This window comes from Monomorium pharaonis, chromosome 9 (genome assembly GCF_013373865.1).
Source record: "Monomorium pharaonis isolate MP-MQ-018 chromosome 9, ASM1337386v2, whole genome shotgun sequence".
Taxonomy (NCBI): Eukaryota; Metazoa; Arthropoda; class Insecta; order Hymenoptera; family Formicidae; genus Monomorium; species Monomorium pharaonis.
This window is the reverse complement of record NC_050475.1, coordinates 13970110-13990721: the sequence shown is the minus strand read 5'-3', so window position 1 is coordinate 13990721 and position 20612 is coordinate 13970110. Positions and strand designations below refer to the sequence as shown.

The 20612-nt window shown below is 32.4% G+C and overlaps 1 protein-coding gene and 1 long non-coding RNA gene across 3 annotated transcripts in view; both read left to right on the top strand.

The window, feature by feature from the left end:
- The window catches only part of LOC105837274 (nuclear factor related to kappa-B-binding protein), a 107099-nt gene extending 87052 nt beyond the window's left edge, over window positions 1-20047 (top strand). For both annotated transcript variants that reach the window (XM_036292105.1, XM_036292104.1), the window contains exons 13-15: window positions 1116-1914; window positions 1981-2292; window positions 18867-20047. In XM_036292105.1, coding sequence (XP_036147998.1) covers window positions 1116-1914; window positions 1981-2292; window positions 18867-19331 — 1576 coding nt within the window. In that variant the 3' untranslated portion in view covers window positions 19332-20047. The remainder of the gene's footprint in view (window positions 1-1115; window positions 1915-1980; window positions 2293-18866) is intronic.
- On the top strand, window positions 2306-10298 carry LOC118647345. The gene is made up of 2 exons (XR_004964646.1): window positions 2306-6809; window positions 6890-10298. It is a non-coding gene; the product is annotated as an uncharacterized LOC118647345 (long non-coding RNA).
- Window positions 20048-20612: the final 565 nt, after the last annotated feature.

The window sequence follows — 20612 nt, the reverse complement described above, 5'->3', positions numbered from 1 at the left end:
TTTTTCCTCTTATTTCTCTTATTTAATCTTTTTTTGAAGCAATAAATTTATTGGTAGCACAATTCAAATTGATTCCTTTTTTCATACGTAAATATTTTTTATAAATTATTATTAAACATTATTAAATGTTATTAAATATTATAATACTTAATAATATGTTAAATATTATATATTATTAAATATAAATAGGAATTATGTAATAATTACTATTACATAATAATTACTTCTTAAATAATAATATTAGAAGAACCGGAACCGTAACCGAAAAAAACCGTAATTAAACGGTTTTGGGTTTTTGTATTTGCCAAGAAACCGAAACTGAAACCGTAACCGGTTTTCAAATCTTTTTATTAAACCGTAACCGTAACCGAACCTTAATTTCATTCGGTCCGGGTCCCTGTTTGAAAGTAATTATATAACAAAGGCGTAAAGTCAGTTTTTTAGTACGAGACTATTATGCCCGAATTGCACACTGTAATTTTTGTTATTTTTGTGTTGATGTGTGATCTCTCGAGTGCTTTGGGTTCTTACGAATTGACAGGTTAACTAAGATTAGATTCACGAAAGCAATGAAGTCATCAGTAATTCTGCGAGAGTTACCGTATGCATGTGGCGAGATGACGTGCATACGAGTGTTGAATTAATCAAATGAGCTGAAAAAGTACTGGAATGTTTTTCAACTCGCGCCATCTATTAAAAGGCAAAAACGGTGCAATAATGTTAAAGTGCTGAAATCGACAACTTTACGCACAAGAAAATGATACAAAGAGGCCCACTTCTGGCACACTACAACAAAAAAATATAAATAAAAACAAAGTTATAAATAAAAATAAATATTTAGAAATAAATAAAATAAATTTTTGCTACCAGTGCATCGAAAAAGGTCCTTTTCTCACGTGTCACTTTGCACAAAAGGATTAATATTTTGACACACAGATAGCAAAAAATATTGTATGCGACATGTGCGGATCGGCTATTGTCCGCCCATGCGGGTGGACACACACGCCTTCGGCTCGTGTGTTCATATCCTGTACTTTACGGGCAATTAGCCGATTCACCGCACTAGTTGTACAAATATTATATAAAAAAATATAATATATTTATCTTTTTTGCAGGAAAGAACAGCGTAAAACTGAGGAGAAAATTGTTCCCGACCATCCTACCCTCCCCGAACATTCCGTTAATACTAATGTAGAAATGGGAGTGAGTACAATAACGTCAACCATTTCTACAGTTGAAACTCCCGCTTCGGTTACATCAATCGTGACTTCGGCCACGATCACAAATGTTGTGAACACAGAACGGGATAATACAATTGCAGACACGAAATCACAACTTACTCCGATAACGATGGTGAAGAAGACGTCTACCGTCGGAGGAAAACCAATCGCCGTACTCAAGACGAATGCCACACAGAGTCTACTGCAATCGAATCAACACAATTTCCCACATCATCAAATTCAAGTATCGACGTCGGCCGGCCTGCAGACCATTCGTTTGTCCGGACATTCTGTGTTACAGTCTGCGCAGCAAACCACTTCGACTAGTAACAATTCTAACGTAGTAAATGGAACTACGACAAATTTAACGATATTACCATCTACAAAAGCACAAAATCAGCAACAATCAACTATAGTAACGAATCAAGCTGGAAAGAGTATTTTACAAACTGCTAATATAAAGCAACAGCAATCACAGCAGCAACAACAACAACAACAACAGCAGCAACACGTATTACCAGGCAAAACTCTTTTAGCATCGCAGATTAAATTAGTTAGCTCGAGTCAAATTAAATCATTACTCACGAGCCATGGTCTTCAAGGTCAAACTATATTTATTAAACAGTCTTCACCATCAAATAATCAATCACAGCAACAGCAACAACAGCAGCAGCAGCAGCAACAGCAATTAAAGGTATCTCTGATACAAACCTTTTTATATTACATTTATCATTTTACATAAATCGTATTCTGATTTCAGCAACAACAACTTCAGCAACAACGGATCACAGCTAATCAGCAACAGTCTATACAACAAACTTCTGGAATGCAACGCATAATTGCGCAAATCGGAGGTAAGCCGATCGCCGTGCAAATACAACAGTCGCCTCATCATCAGCAACAACAGCAACAGCAGAAGATACTTGCGAAAGTATTGACAAATAGTGGTGGAGGACAGATCATTTCTGTGGAAAGTTTACTGGCGCAGAAAGGATTGAAATTAGCTACTACCACCGGTCACACTAATCAACTCAGTAGACAAGGCAAACAGGTCATACAGGCTCAATACCAGGTAAGCGTGCGTATTTTACACATAATAAATTTGTTTACGTATTAACAAGAATAAACCTTTAATATATATCATAACAATTGGAAATTATAAGTGTTGGATATACAATAGTGATAAAATATCACTTGAGGATCCTGGATACTTTCGCCGTAGCTATATTAAATTCGTCAGAGGCGAGAAATATGCTGAGAATTCTTGCGTGCTATTTCTAAATAAAAAGATATTTGAATGAAATAATACTTCAGATCGCTTTAGTATATTTCTAAGATATGCCGAAAACTACGACTTTTCTTTTAACAGTTAATAAACAACCTTAATATACCATGACGAAGCCTTAGTTATGTGACTAAATACGCAATTTGACAGATGTCAAAAGGAGCAGAAAATATACCTTCCACGTACTGTTTTATTCACTAATCTTAATTTTTTAAATTTTATTAAGACATTGAATAAGTTCTCGCTGTTTTCCAACTGATGGCGTTACTAGAACTACTTGCGCGTTGTTTAAGATGGTGACGCATGTACATAGAAATACTATAAACGACCTTGAAATTCAATGTCATTTCGCTGAAGTGTAAACAACTTGGTTTTTTATAGTGTTAAACATGTCAAATTTCATGTCAAAAAAGAGTATTTGCGGGAAATTTTACTTCACTACTTTATTCAAAAAAAATCTGCAGCTGAAGCACACAGAATTCTTGTTGAGACTTACAGCGACCATGCTCTGTCGGAAACAACATGCAGAGATTGGTTTAGACGCTTCAAAAATAATGATTTTGATATGGAAGGTAAAGAACGCTCTGGGGCACCGAAAAAGTTTGAAGACAAAGAATTGGAGGCATTACTTCATGAAGACTCATGTCAGACGCTAGCTGAACTTGCAGAATCATTAGGAGTTGATCACACAATAGTTTCAAAACGTTTGGAAGCATTAGGAACGATTCAAAAGCAAGGTGTCATACCAGTTGAAGCCGAGAGACTTCGATCGGCGTCTTTTCACGTGTGAACAGCTACTTCCACGGCAGAAAAGGAAAGGATTCTTGCATCGTATCGTGACTGGCGATGAAAAGTGGATACACTACGATAACCCTAAACGTAGAAAATCGTAGTGTAAGACCGGCCATGCATCAACATCGTCGGCAAAGCCGAATATCTATGGTTCCAAGCTTCTGCTTTGCATTTGGTAGGATGTCAGCTAAGTGTAATTTATTATGAGCTGCTCAAACCGAATGAAATCATGGGAGATCGCTACCGACTACAATTGATGCGTTTGAGCCGGGCATTGGAAAAACGGCCGCTATACGAGTAGAGACACGACAAAGTAATTTTGCAGCATCACAACCCTCGGCCACATGTTACAAAACCGATGAAAACTTACTTGGAAACGCTTAAATGGAAAGTCTTACCCTGCCGTATTCAACGGGCATTGCGCCTTCCAACTACCACTTGTTTCGATCGATGGCACATGGCCTGGCTGAGCAGCACTTCCATTCTTATGAAGATGCCAAAAAATGGGTCGACTTTTGGATAGCTTCAAAAGACGTGTCGTTTTTCCGACGTGGAATTCAAATGCTGCCAGAAAAATGGGAAAAAGTAGTGGCTAGCGATGGACAATACTTTCAGTGACAGGTTTTTTACTGATTTTTTAAAATAACGCATTAATTTTCACGAAAAAACAGCGAGAACTTATTCAACATCCTAATAAGAGTCGCACAAATACGTCACACGTTACAACACTAGCGCAAAATGAATAATAACAAAATGATACGCAAAAATAAAATGAATTGTCAACACGTCACTTTCTCGTTTTATAGTTCTTATTTCTAACACTTATGGCTGTATTGCTGTTATTAATGTAAAGTTCTCAGCTAAAGGCAAGAAACCTTAACTCTTTCATTGCAAATGGAAAGTATACTTCTCACTTGTTTTCCTTTTATTTTTATATTTTAAAAATGTTTTAGGATACTAATGATGATGTTTGACTTTTCCGGTACAGAAATACTTAATTTATATGTTTCCAAAGTTTTTTGTCACTCAATTGTCACTTTGTGATTATTTATAACAATTTAAATGTAAAAGCGAATTTTTTCCGAAAAAGTCAATTTCTCCTAAAATATATTGAATTTGACCATTTTCGGCTATAAAGGATTTTGAGATCGTTGATTATTAATCTGAGGTCAAAACTGAAAAATTAAAAATAGCGGATCTAACATGGTGGATGAAAATATTAAAAACTGAAAATTTTAAGTTTAAAAAAATATAACCGTATTTTACACAAAATTTACAATATAAATGGTCTTTTGTGATTTTCACTTAGGTGTATCATTTTTGAGATAGAAATTTATGAATATTGAAGATTGCTGAAAATATTATACATGTAGGCAGTCATATTGTATTTAAGTTTGATATTATCTTTATCATTCAATATTAGATATGTAACAGAATCTAAAAACTGAATTTACTGCAATAATATCCAGATTTTTACTAATTTACTAGCTGATGGCGGTCATATTAGATCCGTTATATTGAATTTGCAAAATCTGAATTCAAATTCGGAATTAATGATCCAAAAAACGTATGTATGCAAAGTTTTAAGAAAATTGCATAAATTGAAAACTGAAAAAAACCTAATTCGGCAATTAAAGAGTTAACAAGATAAAAAAGACTGAAATCTATAAATAGATTATCAAAGTTAAATAAGTTAACATTTTTTTAACTAAATTAACCCATTAATGCCCATGGCTAGATTAGCGGGAGGATTAGAAAAGTAACTAATGGGAACTTTATTTTAGGTAAAAAAAAATTTTAGGCATAAAAAAATTTTTTAATTTGTTTATAATAAAATTTGTTTAAACAAATTACGAAAATTGATTTTTTTTTAATAATAAAGAAAAACTAATAGCGCTATTTGATTGTACGGGAAAAATTACATGGAAATCATGTATGACATTGCCAAAAATATTTTTTATTTTGCTGCAGTAATGTTATACATAATTTTCATGTAACTTTTCCGGTACAATTGAATGACGCTATTAATTTTTCTTAAAAAGTCAATTTTTGTCATTTGTTTAAACAAATTTTGTTATAAACAAATTAAAAAATTGTTTTATGCCTAAAATGTTTTTTTTTTTTTAAACCTAAAATAAAGCTTCCAATAGTTACTTTTCTGATCCCTCCGCCGGTTTAGCCATGGGCATTAATGGGTTAAAACAAAAGTTATATAAAATTAATTTACGACATTTCGGTTAGTCGTTTTCTGGCCTTTATCAAGTATATCTAAAATTATATTACAGAACGCGTATAAGTGACAGACAGAATCAGCAACACCGATTAATTTTTTACAATCATTAAATTTTTTTACAATTTGATAAAAAATCCAATCACAGAATATACATACTTGTTTAAATTACGTCAATAAATTAATGACTCTCCATTATGAATTTTCGATGAAGAACTGTTGAGTGTTATTTCAGACGTGTTAAATAGCACGTCTGCACTACACAATGCTTGTCAGTGAAATGAGAAGATCGTTGAAAGTCAAGTTTGATAACATTAAATAAGTCAGTTAAGAATATGACTAGTCGAAAAATAATACTTAAACTATGTTTATAATTCTGTCATATATAGCATTAAGATTGTCTGTGTCTTTTTGTAAATTAATGTTATTTTTAAATTTGTAAATAAAAACCATCTCCACGATCTCTCTTTTTTCTCTGTTTCTCCTTATGTAAAATAATAGATTTAGATCAATCAAAATTGTGATGCAGAGATACGCGATAGTCGGTGACAACGTTATGATGCGCCGACGAACTTTTTATATTACGTTGATGTTCTTTGATTCTCGTTTTTATATGTCGCTTTGTATATTCTATGTAAGTTGAGTCGTAATCCTTATAATTAATTTTATAGACAAGTTCAATCGCCAAAGAATCATCTATTCTGTTTTTCCCGTTTTTTATTACATTCTCAAGCTTTTTTGGTATCGTGTAGCATACGTCTACATATTTATCAAGTATACGTCTCAAATCCTTGCTAGCATGTCTTACATAAGGTATTATGATTCCCCCCGTACTGTCTGATTTTTTATGGAGTATCATTATTGGTGTTTGTATTTTTACATTTCATTAATACATTCAGTCGTCTCTTAACATATTGATGAATGAGGTTGGATAACAATTGTTCAACAAGAGTTTTTTAACAGTTTCCAAGTTAGGTCTATGAAATCGTTCATCAGACAATAAAATAGCTTGATCTACGAGGTTTGTAATCGTGTTAATTTTGTAGCCCTTAGAATGAGAAGAAAAATAATTGTTATACCGGCCTAAAAACGTGAGTTTCTTATACCAGTTACTCACTAACCTTCGACCATTTCTAATTACAAAAACATTCAAGAAATTCAAAGAGTTATTGTTTTCTATTTTGTAGGTAAATTTTAACCTCGGGTGGTAATTATTGAAAACATCAACTATATGTTCTAGTTCTGTTTATGGAATTATCGTGAAGATGTCATCTACATAACGGTAGTAAGCTTTCGGTTTAAAGTTTAGTTTTCTTATGCAATCGGTTTCGAGATTGTCCATAACTATGTCTGCTAAAATAGGGGAGAGAGGGGAATCCATTGGACTGCCGAAGATCTGTTCATAAAAATTACCGTTGAATGAGAAGCTAGTAGAACTTAAGATGACGTCAATCGCGTGTAAGAATTGTGGTAAGCTTAAATTAGTACTTCAGAATATATTGTTCCATTTTTTTTCTATGCTCAAAAAGACTAACTCTTTAGGGATGTTGGTGAAAAGAGCATTGACATCCAAAGACACCAGTCGTTCATGTGGTTCTATCTTTATGTTCTTTATTAATTCCACGAATGACCAACTGTCTCTAACATGCAAATTTAGTGTTTCTAAACTGTCCCTTAGAATGTCTTGTAGGAATCTTGCTATGTTATACATGGGGCTGCTTACTGACAAGACAATAACTCGTAGGGGAAAACCCGATTTGTGAATCTTATGGCGTTTTCGACCGGCCTGGGTTAATCGCTCCGGGAAACGATTAATGACATCATAAGACCAATCACAGCCATTCTTCTGAAGAAGGGAATAACTGTGATTGGCCAGTTCTAGAAAAAAAGAAACTGAAACGGGTTAACCCAGCACCGGTTGAAAACGCTATTAGGCAGTCCATAATATGTTGGTAAGTTACCATTGGTGCAATGCAAATGCTTATAAGTCTGAAATAACACTCAACAGTTCTTCAACGAAAACTTATAATGGAGAGACATTAATTTATTGACGTAATTTAAACAAGTATGTATATTTTGTGATTGTATTTTTTATCAAATTGTAAAAAAATTTAATGATTGTAAAAATTTGATTGGTGTTGTCTGATTCTATCTGTTAGTTATACGTTCTGCAATATATAATTTTAGATATACTTGATAAGGGCCAGAAAACGACTGGCCAAAACGTCGTAATTTTGTAATTTACCAATAAACAATTGCCAGACTAGTCACTATTAAAAATTATTGTCGTTTTGGATTGTTGGCAAGTCAACAAATATCTGTTCTGAAAATTAATTTAGTTGTGTTAAAGTTGCATGAATGAAACACTGACTTATAAGGGGAGATCGCAGTTAACTTTTCTTCCATTTTAATGAGCTTTACATGGTGAATCTATATTGAAAAATAAAGTTGTTCTGTGTTCAAGTTTTTTGTCCGATGCGCCTTCGAAAAAGTTTTTTTTATAACAATTGATAATGTAGTTTCTAAGACATAAAGAAAAGCCCAAAAGTTATCACGCAGTTCTGTATAGCGCAGTGAAATCGCGCACGACTAGTAACAACAGGAACTTCAGCGAGTTGGGTTCGACTTGTCGGTGGTGTCAATTTTTAAAAAATCATTTTATGTAACTATATATATTATACATCAAAAAGCAATGCATGGTAGCGCCTTGCGCCATGTGTACGCACAGCGAGGCACCACCCTTGCCTCTTTTATGCCGTTTGCGAGATTTCGTAGATTATCAGATCTTAATAACGGCTGAATCGATTCATTTTTAAATAGCTTTAGGAATAGCTTGGATCCGATTTGTATAATAAAAGTGTTTTTATTTTTCCGCTACGTGACTTACGAGCGAAAATATCGCGATTTAAAGTTTCGCATCAAGAGTAAAATATTTTAAGAAACGTCGCCATTATTATTATCGTCGTCGTCGGCCGAGATTTGTACTGTTGCTTTCCGCGCGATAGATGGCTTACGAGTTTGACACGGACACTAGAATATGTCTCAACCCATTAAATCCCAAGCAGACGATTTTCTGTGATTTTTTTAGTGGTATTTTATACTATGAATCTAATCCTCAAAAAATTTCAAACCACCTATTTCTTATTTAAAATTTTCTGAACTTTTAATATCTATTGTCAGAATTTATTTAAAATGCAATTTGGACAACTTATGTTAATTTATTTGTAAAAAAAGCTGATTTTTTTACTGAATTGCTTTTTTAAATCAATATTTACACATAGAAAATGGATGGAAATATTTCTGAGAAGTCAAAATCTTACGTCCATGGATTATGAACTTTGAAATGTACGTGTGAATAATTCAAGATAGTGGCATCCAATATGACGGTTAGAAGAATTAAAATTCATAAAATCTTTGATTTCTCCGTATATTAATAGTTTTTTCCATCGTTTTATCCTCCAAATTGGTTTTTGGAGGTTTTTGGAGGTAAGAGGCCAAATTTATAAAATTAGAGAGAATAATATTGACAACGCTTTAAAATCTCTAGGAGCCATAAAATTTTTCTGAAAGTGGAACACTGTTGAGCGTTAAGAGTGTATGTAGAGATATTTCTGTGCATGCACTCTGTGCAATTTTAACTCTCAACAGTGCTGTACGCTCAGAAAAATAAATTTATGAATTTTAGAAATTTTGAAGCGTTGCCAACATTATCCTCTCTTGTTTTATGGATTTTGGCCTCTTACCATTTTTTGAAGTGGCTGATTGCGATTCTGTTATAAGACATCAAATTCAAGATGGCGCATCCAATATGGCGGTCGAAAATATCTCAAGTTAATCAAATTTACTGAAAATCACTATATGGAGGAGCTTTTTTGCGTCGCTGATTACGAATCTGAATTGTCGAGTTGTGAACGGCGAATTTACTATCATAAATGAAGTAGTCAAAATTACTCAAATTTCATCAATTTTTAAATTTATCTTACTTATACGGGCGCAGATGAGTTAAAGTTGTATTTTACAAATTCAATTTTTTTGTTATTTTTTTCGTACTTTCTGTATTCTATATGATATGCATTCAAAAACTGAAGAAATATAAAAAATATAAAAATAAACAAAAAACTAAAAATGAGAAAAGGTAAAAAACTGAAATGGTGAGAGCTGGGCAACCGCAATTTCTTGAGCGGAGAAACTTAACATGATTCACTCATTTTATTTTGTATGATGAACATATTTTATTAAAAGAGTTTAGTATGAATGTAGCAGAATTTTCCCAAATGTAGATAAGTATCAGAATCCTCTATGAATGTTCATACATGAAATTTATAAGTCTTAGAAATTTTCTGCTGACTACACGGCAATATTCGATCTACATTCTTCAACAATTTAACAATTTAACAATTCTGATTTTGAAGTGAAGGAAATATTTGAGAAACAAAAAAGAGAAAGAAATTAGTGAGAAAGAAGTACTGGAAACGAAGAAAATTTGTTTGAGGAAGCAGAGCGTGACAGTTTTGAGATGGGGATTAAATAAAAAGGTATTGTGTGTGACAGTGTTATTAAACAACATGAAAATATAATATAATTAACAATTTAATTAAAATTTTTTCTTTATAATTATACATAAAATATATCATATATTCATATTTTTTTCAATTTTAAAATCTTTAGAAAGAAAAAATTTAAAAAGGAAAGAGCTAAGTAGGTAGATAGATTAAGAGATAGAAAAAGAGAGATAGAATACAAGTTTACGCGAGACAAGATTTTTGACGAAGAAATAGCGACGGAATGGTCAAAGATAAGGCCGAAGCACAAAACATGGCGTAACGATTAAGACAGTCGTAGTCGTAGAGTAGACAACGCACAAGCTTTGTCTATGTTTATGACTACAACTGTCTTAATCATTACGCCATGTTTTGTGCTTCGACCCATAGAATGTGAGTTCAATCGTAAGCGAGAAGAAAAGAAAAGAGATTAGAGTGAAATAGATTTTGAGAGAGATTAAGAAAGAAAGTTTGAGAGCGTAACTTGTAATTTGTTTGAAAAGTATTAGGTAATATAAATAATATATATATAATACATTATAATTTATAATTTATTTAATAGTTTAATTTCAAATATAATAATATATACCTCAAAATGATATATAATTAATTTTTTTATTAATACATAAAATTTTCTAAAATGAGAGAAGTTTGAAAGGATACAGTTAAGTAGATTAATAATTAGAGTAAGTATGAGATAGAGATAGAGATAGAGAGAGAGAGAGAGAGAGAGAGAGAGAGAGAGAGAGAGAGAGAGAGAAGGAGAGAGAGAGAGAGAGAGAGATTTGATTGATTGATCTTTTATTAGCTTTCTCAGCTATTTTCAATACATATATATACAATTTTATGCTACATCATTAAAAACAAACTCTTTTAGCATTCGTTTAAATATTTCTAAACGATTACAATGTTTAACTTCGGGTGGTAATGCGTTATACATTAACACACCCTCATAAAATAAACTTTTTTGCGCGCTTCTTGTTTTTCGAAATTCAATAACAATATCCCCTGTCTGCCTAGTTTCGCGTTCTCCCTCTACTATTCTAAGTCTATTACTAAATTGCTCCGGCATCATATTATTTAAAATTTTAAAAATAAATATGCACGTGTTGTAATACAGCCTTTGTCTTATGGTCATAAATTGCAACGCTTGGTGCATACATTTAACTTTGGTACGTCTGTCACATTGCAATATGACTCTCATAGCTCTATTTTGCGCTTTTTGGAGCCTACTTAACTGTGTATCTCCCATATCTAATAGTGAGAGAGAAGGAGAAAGAGAGAGAGAGGGAGAGAGAGGAAAGAGAGAGAGAGAGAGAGAGAGAGAGAGAGAGAGAGAAAAAGGAGAGAGAAGGAGAGAGAGAGAGAGAGAGAGAATTTGAAATAGTTAAGAAATAAAAAAAAAGTAAGAAGATAAAATAAAGTAAGTTATTGACATATGTAAATGTTGCCGTCGCCAATGATCTGAACATTGATCACCATTAATTTAGCAACGAAACCTTTCCCCTGTTTGTTTCTTTATTTCTTAGCAACATTGATTTATCGATTTAATCAATACATTCTTTGACTTGATCTTCTGCAGCACACATATTAATTAATTCAAATAATTAATTTTATTTATTGAGATTATTATTCAAACGCTCCAAGTATATCAGTTGTATTCAGTGATCGAAGAAATACAACAGTGGCGACCAGGATTCTGGAATTAATTTGTTAATTACATCTTCAATATGGATGTTTTCAAAGAAGCGTTAATGGCTCTTGTTCATTAACAACAGCAACAGCAGCTATTCATTCAACAGCAACAGGAGCAAAAATGACAAAACAATTTTATGAATCAGATTTCTGTAATTCTTGTAACATCCGCCAATGGCGCACCGCAAAGAGAAGTTAAAACGGATCCAGCTCTATCACGGAATTTACTTATAATTCTGAGAATGGACTTACTTTTGACGCATGATTTGTCCGTTACAAAGGACTTTTTCAGGTACATGCTAAAGATTTAGATGACGCTGCAAAAATAAAACTTTTATTATGAAAATTAAGCACTTATTCACATAAGTAATACATAGATTTTATTCTTCTAAAAGAATACAGAGATTTTGATTTCGAAACTACAGTTTTTAAACTTTCACATATGTTTGGAAAGAAAATATTTTTGCTTCATCAAAGATTTAACTGCATGAACACTACGAAATCACCAAATCAAGATTTCTTAGCTTGTGCTGCTTTAATTAATGAGCGTTGTAAATAATTTAAGATCTCGACCATTACTGCTGATCAATTTTAATGCTTAATTTTCACATGTGGATGATGCTAATGATGTCTTTCTCTTGAGTGCAACGGATATTGGACACGAATCGGTATCATGTGCAATATACTAAAAGATATATATGAGCGACTAATTATATATTGATTTCAAATATCTTCAACATAAAATACATATATTATTATACATATATCCACTTTTAAAAAAGGAGTGTTATTTATTTTGTCACCGCTTTTCCGCGATGCTAATTGGTTGTTGGTTGTCAAGTTTGTGCTGTGTGATTTGCTTCATTCTGTCGTTTGCTGCTGTCAAACTTTTGACAGTTCGCCGTATTTGACAATTTTTAAAAACTTTTGATAGTTCCCCCTATTTGAAAAAGAAAAAGAACTATTTAAGGGGATGCTGGACTGCCTCTCAAACTTGATCGAGGTCGATAATGTAGAGTCATTCGTGCACATTATTAATGAGATTTCGTATATATTTCTTTCATAGATTAAAAAATTCTTTTCCAGAATTAAAATACACGTATTAATATTAATCTGTGAATTAAACTAGTGCTCTGTTTCTATCCTCGGACCGCCTCGTACCGATTCCTTACTCACACATATATACGAAATTTTCTCTGAGGCTTTTTTCTTATACTAAAGCTTCTAGCTTATTTCTGCAAGCATTTTATTATTCTTTCATATAATAAGATTAGTGCGTACTAGTTATTTGTACTTACAAAGTTTTTAAAACTTATGTGTTGCAAATGAAAGATACGAGACGACTGCACAAAAGTATAATTTACTAACTTTTTTTGTTTTTTACATGAAATTATAGGGAGGCACTATTTGTTATTGTCTATACTTTAATTCTAGAAAAGGATTTTTAATTCTATGAAATCAGTAAAAAAATAGGCCTAATTAAAAATAATAACTTTCAATCGGTAAAACAGACGACTCCAGCATCCCCTTAAGAAACAAAATTTGATTGAGAAAGAGAAAGAGAGCCAGTTCCCGTATTTGAGAAACGAAAGAAATTTGATCGAGAAAGAAAAAGAGATTAGTGTGAAAGAGAGAGTTTGAGTGTAAAAAGCAGAAGGTGCTGTAATAATAAGGTATAATATTAGGTATCTAAGAATTTGACATTTCGCATAATAATCTTTCTGTATTCTTTCCTTAGTAGGATAGGGAAGAGATAATTTGATATATAGTTTATAAGCGTACCGACAATAGAGAAAGTTTGAAATTAGAAACAACCTGAGAAAATGTATTATAATTTATAATTTAATTTAAAATTTTATTTTTAAAAATATTATATATCTTTCAGAAAGAAAGAAGTTTTATCGGAAAGAGATAGGTAGATAGATAGATTAATAGTTTGAAAAAGAGAGAGCAAGAGATTACGTTTGGCAAGTAATTAGAAGGAGACACAGAGCTTTAGAGAGAAAGAGAGCTTTAAAGAGAAGAAATAAGGAGAAATAACAGGTAGTTTTTAAATAAATATATATTTCTTTTTAATATATTTTTTAAACTTTTAACAGATCGTGTATTTTACATTTTTTACACAGGATTATTTATATATATAAGTCGCGATGTATGTATGTCCGTAACTCCTCGGACTGCTTCGTCATTTGTGGTCCGATCTTAACGCCACTGGTGTCAAAATATAGCAAATTTTCCGGAGACTGCTACCATGGGCTCAAATTTTTCAAAAACAGGTTATTTCAAAAATGATGGGCAAAAATATATGGTTTTTGGACTAAAGTTTGTATTGTCGCGAACTCCTCCGTCATTTGTGGTCCGATTCTCTTGCAACTGGTCTCAAAATTTAGCATTTTTTCCGGAGATGGCTACTATGGGTTCCAATTTTTCAAAAAAATTTTCAAAAACAGTGTTTCAAAAATGATAGGCCAAAATATACGTTATGAATGATTGAAATCTGTATGCCCGCGAACTACTCCGTCATTTGTGGTCCGATTCTAATGCAAAAGATCTTATTTTATTCAAAATTTTACGAGGATTGCTACTATGGATTTGGTTTTTTGAAATACAGGGTTTTTCAAATTACCTATATATTGATTAATAACGGATAAGCGTTTGTCTGTATAACCGCGAACAACATCGTAGCCCGAATCTCTTGCAAATGGTCTCATTTTATTCCAAATTTAACGAGTAAGGCTGCCATGGGATTGGATTTTTCCTATACAAAGTGTTTCATTTAAGGACTTACTTTTCTTAAAGTTACGCCAAACATTTACGAAACAACTTATGGAAATGAATAAATAAATAATCAATGTAAAGAGGTGTTATTTACATATACAGGGTTTTTAAAAAATTTATGTATATAAGTTCAGTTGTTTGTATGGCTGTATGTCCGCGATAATTTTCATCATTTGATGTCCGATCCTCATGCAATTGGTCTCATTTTGTTTTAAATTTCGGATTAAAATTAGAGGTTTGTTTTTTACATAAACAGGATTTTTCCAAAATTTTCTTTATACAGGATGTTAATAAACCTTCGCATAATATTTATACCATCGTGTTGCCCACGAAAGTCAAAGACGAAAAGCTCTCTAAATTTTTTCAATTCCATGCGTACAGTTTTTATTGTCGGAATTATTGTCGGAAAATAGTGAAATATTGCCAATGCAGCACGGCTATAACGGAAACACGAGCGCGGTGGGAAACAAGACGATCGTCGTCGCTCGCCGCGAGGCGAGGAGAGCACAAACAAAATTCATTGCTATTTGCAACGTTGTTCGTAGCGATAAGCGATGGGGACTAAGGATGGTCGACGATAGCTCATAACTAAAATGTTTTACATAAATTTTTAAACTGTACTACATAAATTGCGAAGCTAAAAAAATTAAATGTTGATTGAAAACGTTAAGAGAATCGTTTCATAGTATTTTTATTGATATATTTGAATTTGAAATCAATGAAAGCGAATAATTTGTTGGAAATCCACTACAGTTTATGCTCTTTCGTAATTTTGCAAGCTTATTAGAACTGTATGTAAAACTGTATGTAAAAAATGATTCTCTTAATGTTTTCAATTAACTTTTAATTTTTTTAGCTTTGCAATTTATGTAGTACAGTTTAAAAATTTATGTAAAAAATTTTAGTTATGAGCTATCGTCGACCATCCTTAGTCCCCATCGCTTATCGCTATGAACAACGTTGCGAATAGCAATGAATTTTATTTGTGCTCTCCTCGCCTCGCGGCGAGCGACGACGATCGTCTTGTTTCCCACCGCGATCGTGTTTCTGTTATAGCCGTGCGTACATTGGCAATATTTCACTATTTTCCGACAATAATTATAAGAACTGTACGCATGAAATCGAAAAAATTTGGAGAGCTTTTCGTTTTCGATTTTCGTGGGCAACACGATGGTATAAATGTTATGCAAAGGTTTATTAACACCTTATGTATATATTAGTATAGATTACTAACGGATATGCGTTTATCTGTATGACCGCGAACTACACCGTCATTTGTGGTCCGAATCACTTGCAAATGGTCTCATTTAATTCCAAATTTTTTGAGGATGGCAGCCATGGGTTTGGATTTTCCATATACAGAAGGATGTTTTATAAATGAATGGCGTAACTTTAAGAAATGTAGGTTTTTAAATGAAACAACCTGTATATGGATCCATTGAATCTGGATTTTTATTATAGAGGGGTTACATAACATAATCTTCATTATAAAAAGTTTGGTAAAAACATGTATAGGACAAGATCACGCTTGAGTACGGCATGATGTACTGATGTAAACGGCACCACTAATGATTTTGTATTATACGATAAGTACGCATGTTTGTTTGTATTTTCGCAAACTACTCAAACGGGCGTGTATTTTTGATCAAAAAATGTAAAATTTGAATACCAAAAGCAAATGGATGGACATAGAAATGATTAGGCTTACATTTCAGTGTTATATAAGTACCGCGGACAAACAGACGCAGTATTTATATATGTGAAGTAAGAACTTTTTCGCCCGCGCTTTGCGACGAACTTTTTCGCCCGCGCTTTGCAATAAAAGGAGTTCGAAGGGACAACCTGAAAATGTATTATAATTTATAATTTATTTTAAAAATTTAATAAGAAAGTGTGTGAGGGTAATATTGAACAACACGAAAATATAGAGCAAGAGATTACGTTTGGCAAGTAATTAGAAGGAGGCACAGCGAGTAAGAAAAAGAGTTTTAGAGAGAAGAAATAAGAAATTAGAATAAATAAAAAACATTCGGGAATAAAATTATTTGTATACAAACTGAATACAGAACTAAATACAGAAGAAGAATAAGTGCAACATTCAATATAAAAAGGCTAAATGGCGCGCGCGAAGCGCAATGTAGTGTTCTAATAATATAAAATACACAATTATAAAGTAATATAAATTAAAAAAGAAAATTAACGCCGTCGACGAGTTTTAAACCCGTTGGAGCTCTCTATTGTCACTAGTCATACACGCTTCCATTGTGCTATACGGCACTGTGCGATGATGGACTTTTCTTAATGTCTTCCAAACTATATATTATCGATTATTATAAAAAAAAAATTTCTAAGGCGCATTGGACGAAAAATTTGAACACGGAACAACTTTTTTCGATCTAGATTCACCACGTTAAAATCGGAAAAGAGTTAACTGCAACCTCTCCTTGTTATTTAAAAATTGTATTAAAATTAAATTAAATTAAAAATTAATCTTGAAAAGTATCATTTATATTTGAAATCAGTAATAACAGTAGTTATTTATATTTTAAATCAAGTATTATTTGTATTTTAAATCAGAATATCGTAATTCTTTAAATTACTTTAAATAATATAATAATTACAACATGGGTGTGTTGTACTCCTCGTTGAGAGGGGTGTAATAATTACAACCCATGTTGTAATTATTACATTATTTAAAGTAATTTAAAGAATTACGATATTCTGATTTAAAATACAAATAATACGTACGTTTGGGGATCACTGCCAGAGATCTCGCGAGGAAGGTATTTAGTCACTCACACCGTTATTCGTTTTGAACACTTTTATTATCTTGTTCGAATAGATCGCGACCCCGCAAGGCAGAGTGTCGCGTCTATGAGTTTGTTGTTCACGACCCCGCAAGGCAGTGTCATGGTTGTGTTATCTTAGTTTGTCAGCGATACACGAACTCGCAAAGCAGAGTGTCGTGTGTTATCTTAGTTTGTCTACATCGGATTAACCCGTCCCTCACTTTCTTTTGGCAGTTTATATATCCGATAATTCGGTAGTTGGATCGACAGAAGGGGAGGATTGCGTGAGGGCGTAAATCGGTCAGTATTCCAAATTATTGCTTAGACAGCAAGTGCTGTCTAAGGAGCATTGCGCTAATTGTTGAGCGGATTGCACGGAACCTCGCGCAATGCGCTCGATGCTGACTGCTGCAGCTGACCGACTTACGTCATCGTGCTACTGACACCTTTTTTATCGTTATGAGCGTGTCACTCATAACAGGTGATTAAATAACCGTGCTAGATTCGTAATTTTGACGTTTAAGTCTCGATGAGTAACTTTTTCTAAGATAACATTTTTTTAATAACAATTTTTTTACACAAAATTAATATAATTAATACGTTTTAATTATTTATTTTACAAAAATTCGTTTTTTTCTTTGCCTAGCAGCAAATTTGTTATATAATAATTGGAAATAAATAAATGTAATTGTGTTTTTAAACAATAATGACAGCAATAAGATGGGTCAGTGTTATATACAATACAAATAAATTTGAAACGTTTTATTTATATAGAAGTAGACGGGAGAGTACATATGTTACAGGATAATATTTATCATAAAAACAAACGAAACAGTGATTCGCACGACAATTTGAATATCGTATAAAAGCCACCTTTTTGCAATCGCACAATTGTTTTAAAATATCAATCGGAAAATATATCAAGCCTATGTCAAGCCTAAAAAAATCTGGGAACTGTGTTTAAAATCTAGAGAAAAAGAGGTTTAAGGCTATTCAATTCTTATTTTAAGATTGTCTCAAATAATGTTTTAAGATGCTAATACGACCCGGTGATTGGTTGATGACAGCACTTATGATCTTAAATATAAAACTTCACTATGAATACCAACCTAAGAGGTCTGACTTTCATTAAGCCTGATATTCATAGTCTGTTCTTATAGTTACAAAGGAACTCTTTAGATCTAGGGCTAGTATTCATAGTCAAAACTTATTTAAAGACCTTAAATAATATCTTAATATGGCTCTGTAATTGATAATTTTTTTAAAACAGTACTTGAAATCGTCTTAATTATAAAATTTGACTGTAAATACTGACCATAGTCAATTCTTATATTTATGATCGGCTTTACTTAATTACTTGTAAATGATATTTTGTACACAAAAAATCAATTAGATTTAAAAATCTCCATCTATAAAACATATCAAGATGAAAATCTTATTATGTAAAAACAGGCTTTATATATATTTTCGTTGATTGAATTAGAATAAGAAAGTGTAACACGGTATCCTTTTTTTATTTTACATGAATATTTGCAGGTGGTGCCGCAGGCACAGACGTCTTCTAGTCAGTCAAAGATAATAGCAGTCAGCACGCAACATCAGCAATCTCAGCCGCAACAGGCTCAAACCGTCCGAATGGTTACCGCTCAACTCGCGGGAAAACCCATTGTATTAGCGAGCAGTAACAAGAATGTCGGAGTCGCGGTGAGCACCAGTGGCGGGAACGTAGTGTTAGGCAAGCAGCCAGCTTCTCAACAACAGCAGCAGCAGCAACAGACGCAGCAACCGATTATTCTGCCGAGTCAACTACTCAACATCAAGACGTTGCATGGGCTCAAGGTGATACCAACACCAAGTGGATTGAAGACCGCCGGTGGTGCCGTATATGCGCGAGTTATCGCGCCTACGACGATTGCCTCCTCCACACAGGCCACGTCGAATCAACAGCAAACCCTTCAAACGCAATCGCCGAGGAATGTCACTTCGTATGGCACACCTTGACAAAATTGATATTGTTTACACGTCTTCATATTTAATTTGTTTAATTCCTTAGTTTTCCCGACTTGTTTATACGTTACGCGTATTGTTAATGGAAATCTTTAAAACGATACGCGCACACATACTTATGCGCGCATACGTATGTGTACAAGATAACTTTGGCTTACTTGTTTTGTATGTGTACGTGTGTGCGTTTACATGTATGTGTGCAAATATGTGTATAAATTTGTATTTATATTTGTGCACTTAAGACAGAATTACCAGGTTAGGAGATTTTTCCACAAATTTGGATTTGGTTATTATCACAGAGAACTTTTTGGAAGGATAAAAAAATTTTGAAAAGAAAAATGTAAAGATTATAATATTTTTATCATTTAAATCCTCGTGACGATAACAATTGACAAAACTCAAATTTAGGAAAAAATCTCAAATTCCAGGCAACTGACTCTGGGTTGAGTAAAGCTCGCTTAATTTATTTTTCTATAAATTTTACTTAATAGTTTCAAAAATGGTGGTTTTTAAAAAATAAAATAATTTAAGTGCGTCTTATTCAGTTCAGGTACCTTAAATAGAAAATACACGTATCACGAAACAAGTCTTGTATAAGAAAATATATACGTGACTACACTTCACTTAATTTAATAACGATATGTAATGTCTTCATAACGAACAAAATGGAAAAAATGCATATTAAAATTACATACAAGTTAAAATTAATATTTACAGTTAATATTAATTAAACCTGAATTTCCTTATACTTATGTAGTTGAATTTAGACTTAAACAATATCTATGCATAAATACATTTACATCTAAATAATTTTTTCAGATATTTATTTGACATGATATAATAACGTCGAAAGACCTATATGCGTGCATGTGTGTGCATGTGTATGTGTGTATGAGGGGGGTGTAGTAAAATTTTATATATATAATTGAAACTGTTTTATCATATATCCAGAAATGTATATTATGAAATCTGCAGGTATATATTTTCTATAAAAAAATATATTTTAAAAATATATCAATAATTATATCAGAATAAAACATAATTCTACATATTAAAACGAAAATTTTCGAAAATTTTATACTAGTCACAACTTAGAAACAAGAAAAGTTTTACATCTCAAGTAGTATATAATGTAATGCTCTTGTTTGTGATTCATAATATGTCCTATCTTGGAGGAGTCTTGTTAATATTTTCAGTATCCATTATTTTTATATTATAATTTTTTATATTGTAAACTTATTTATTAAAAGTGAAGATAAAACAAAAATTTAAAAA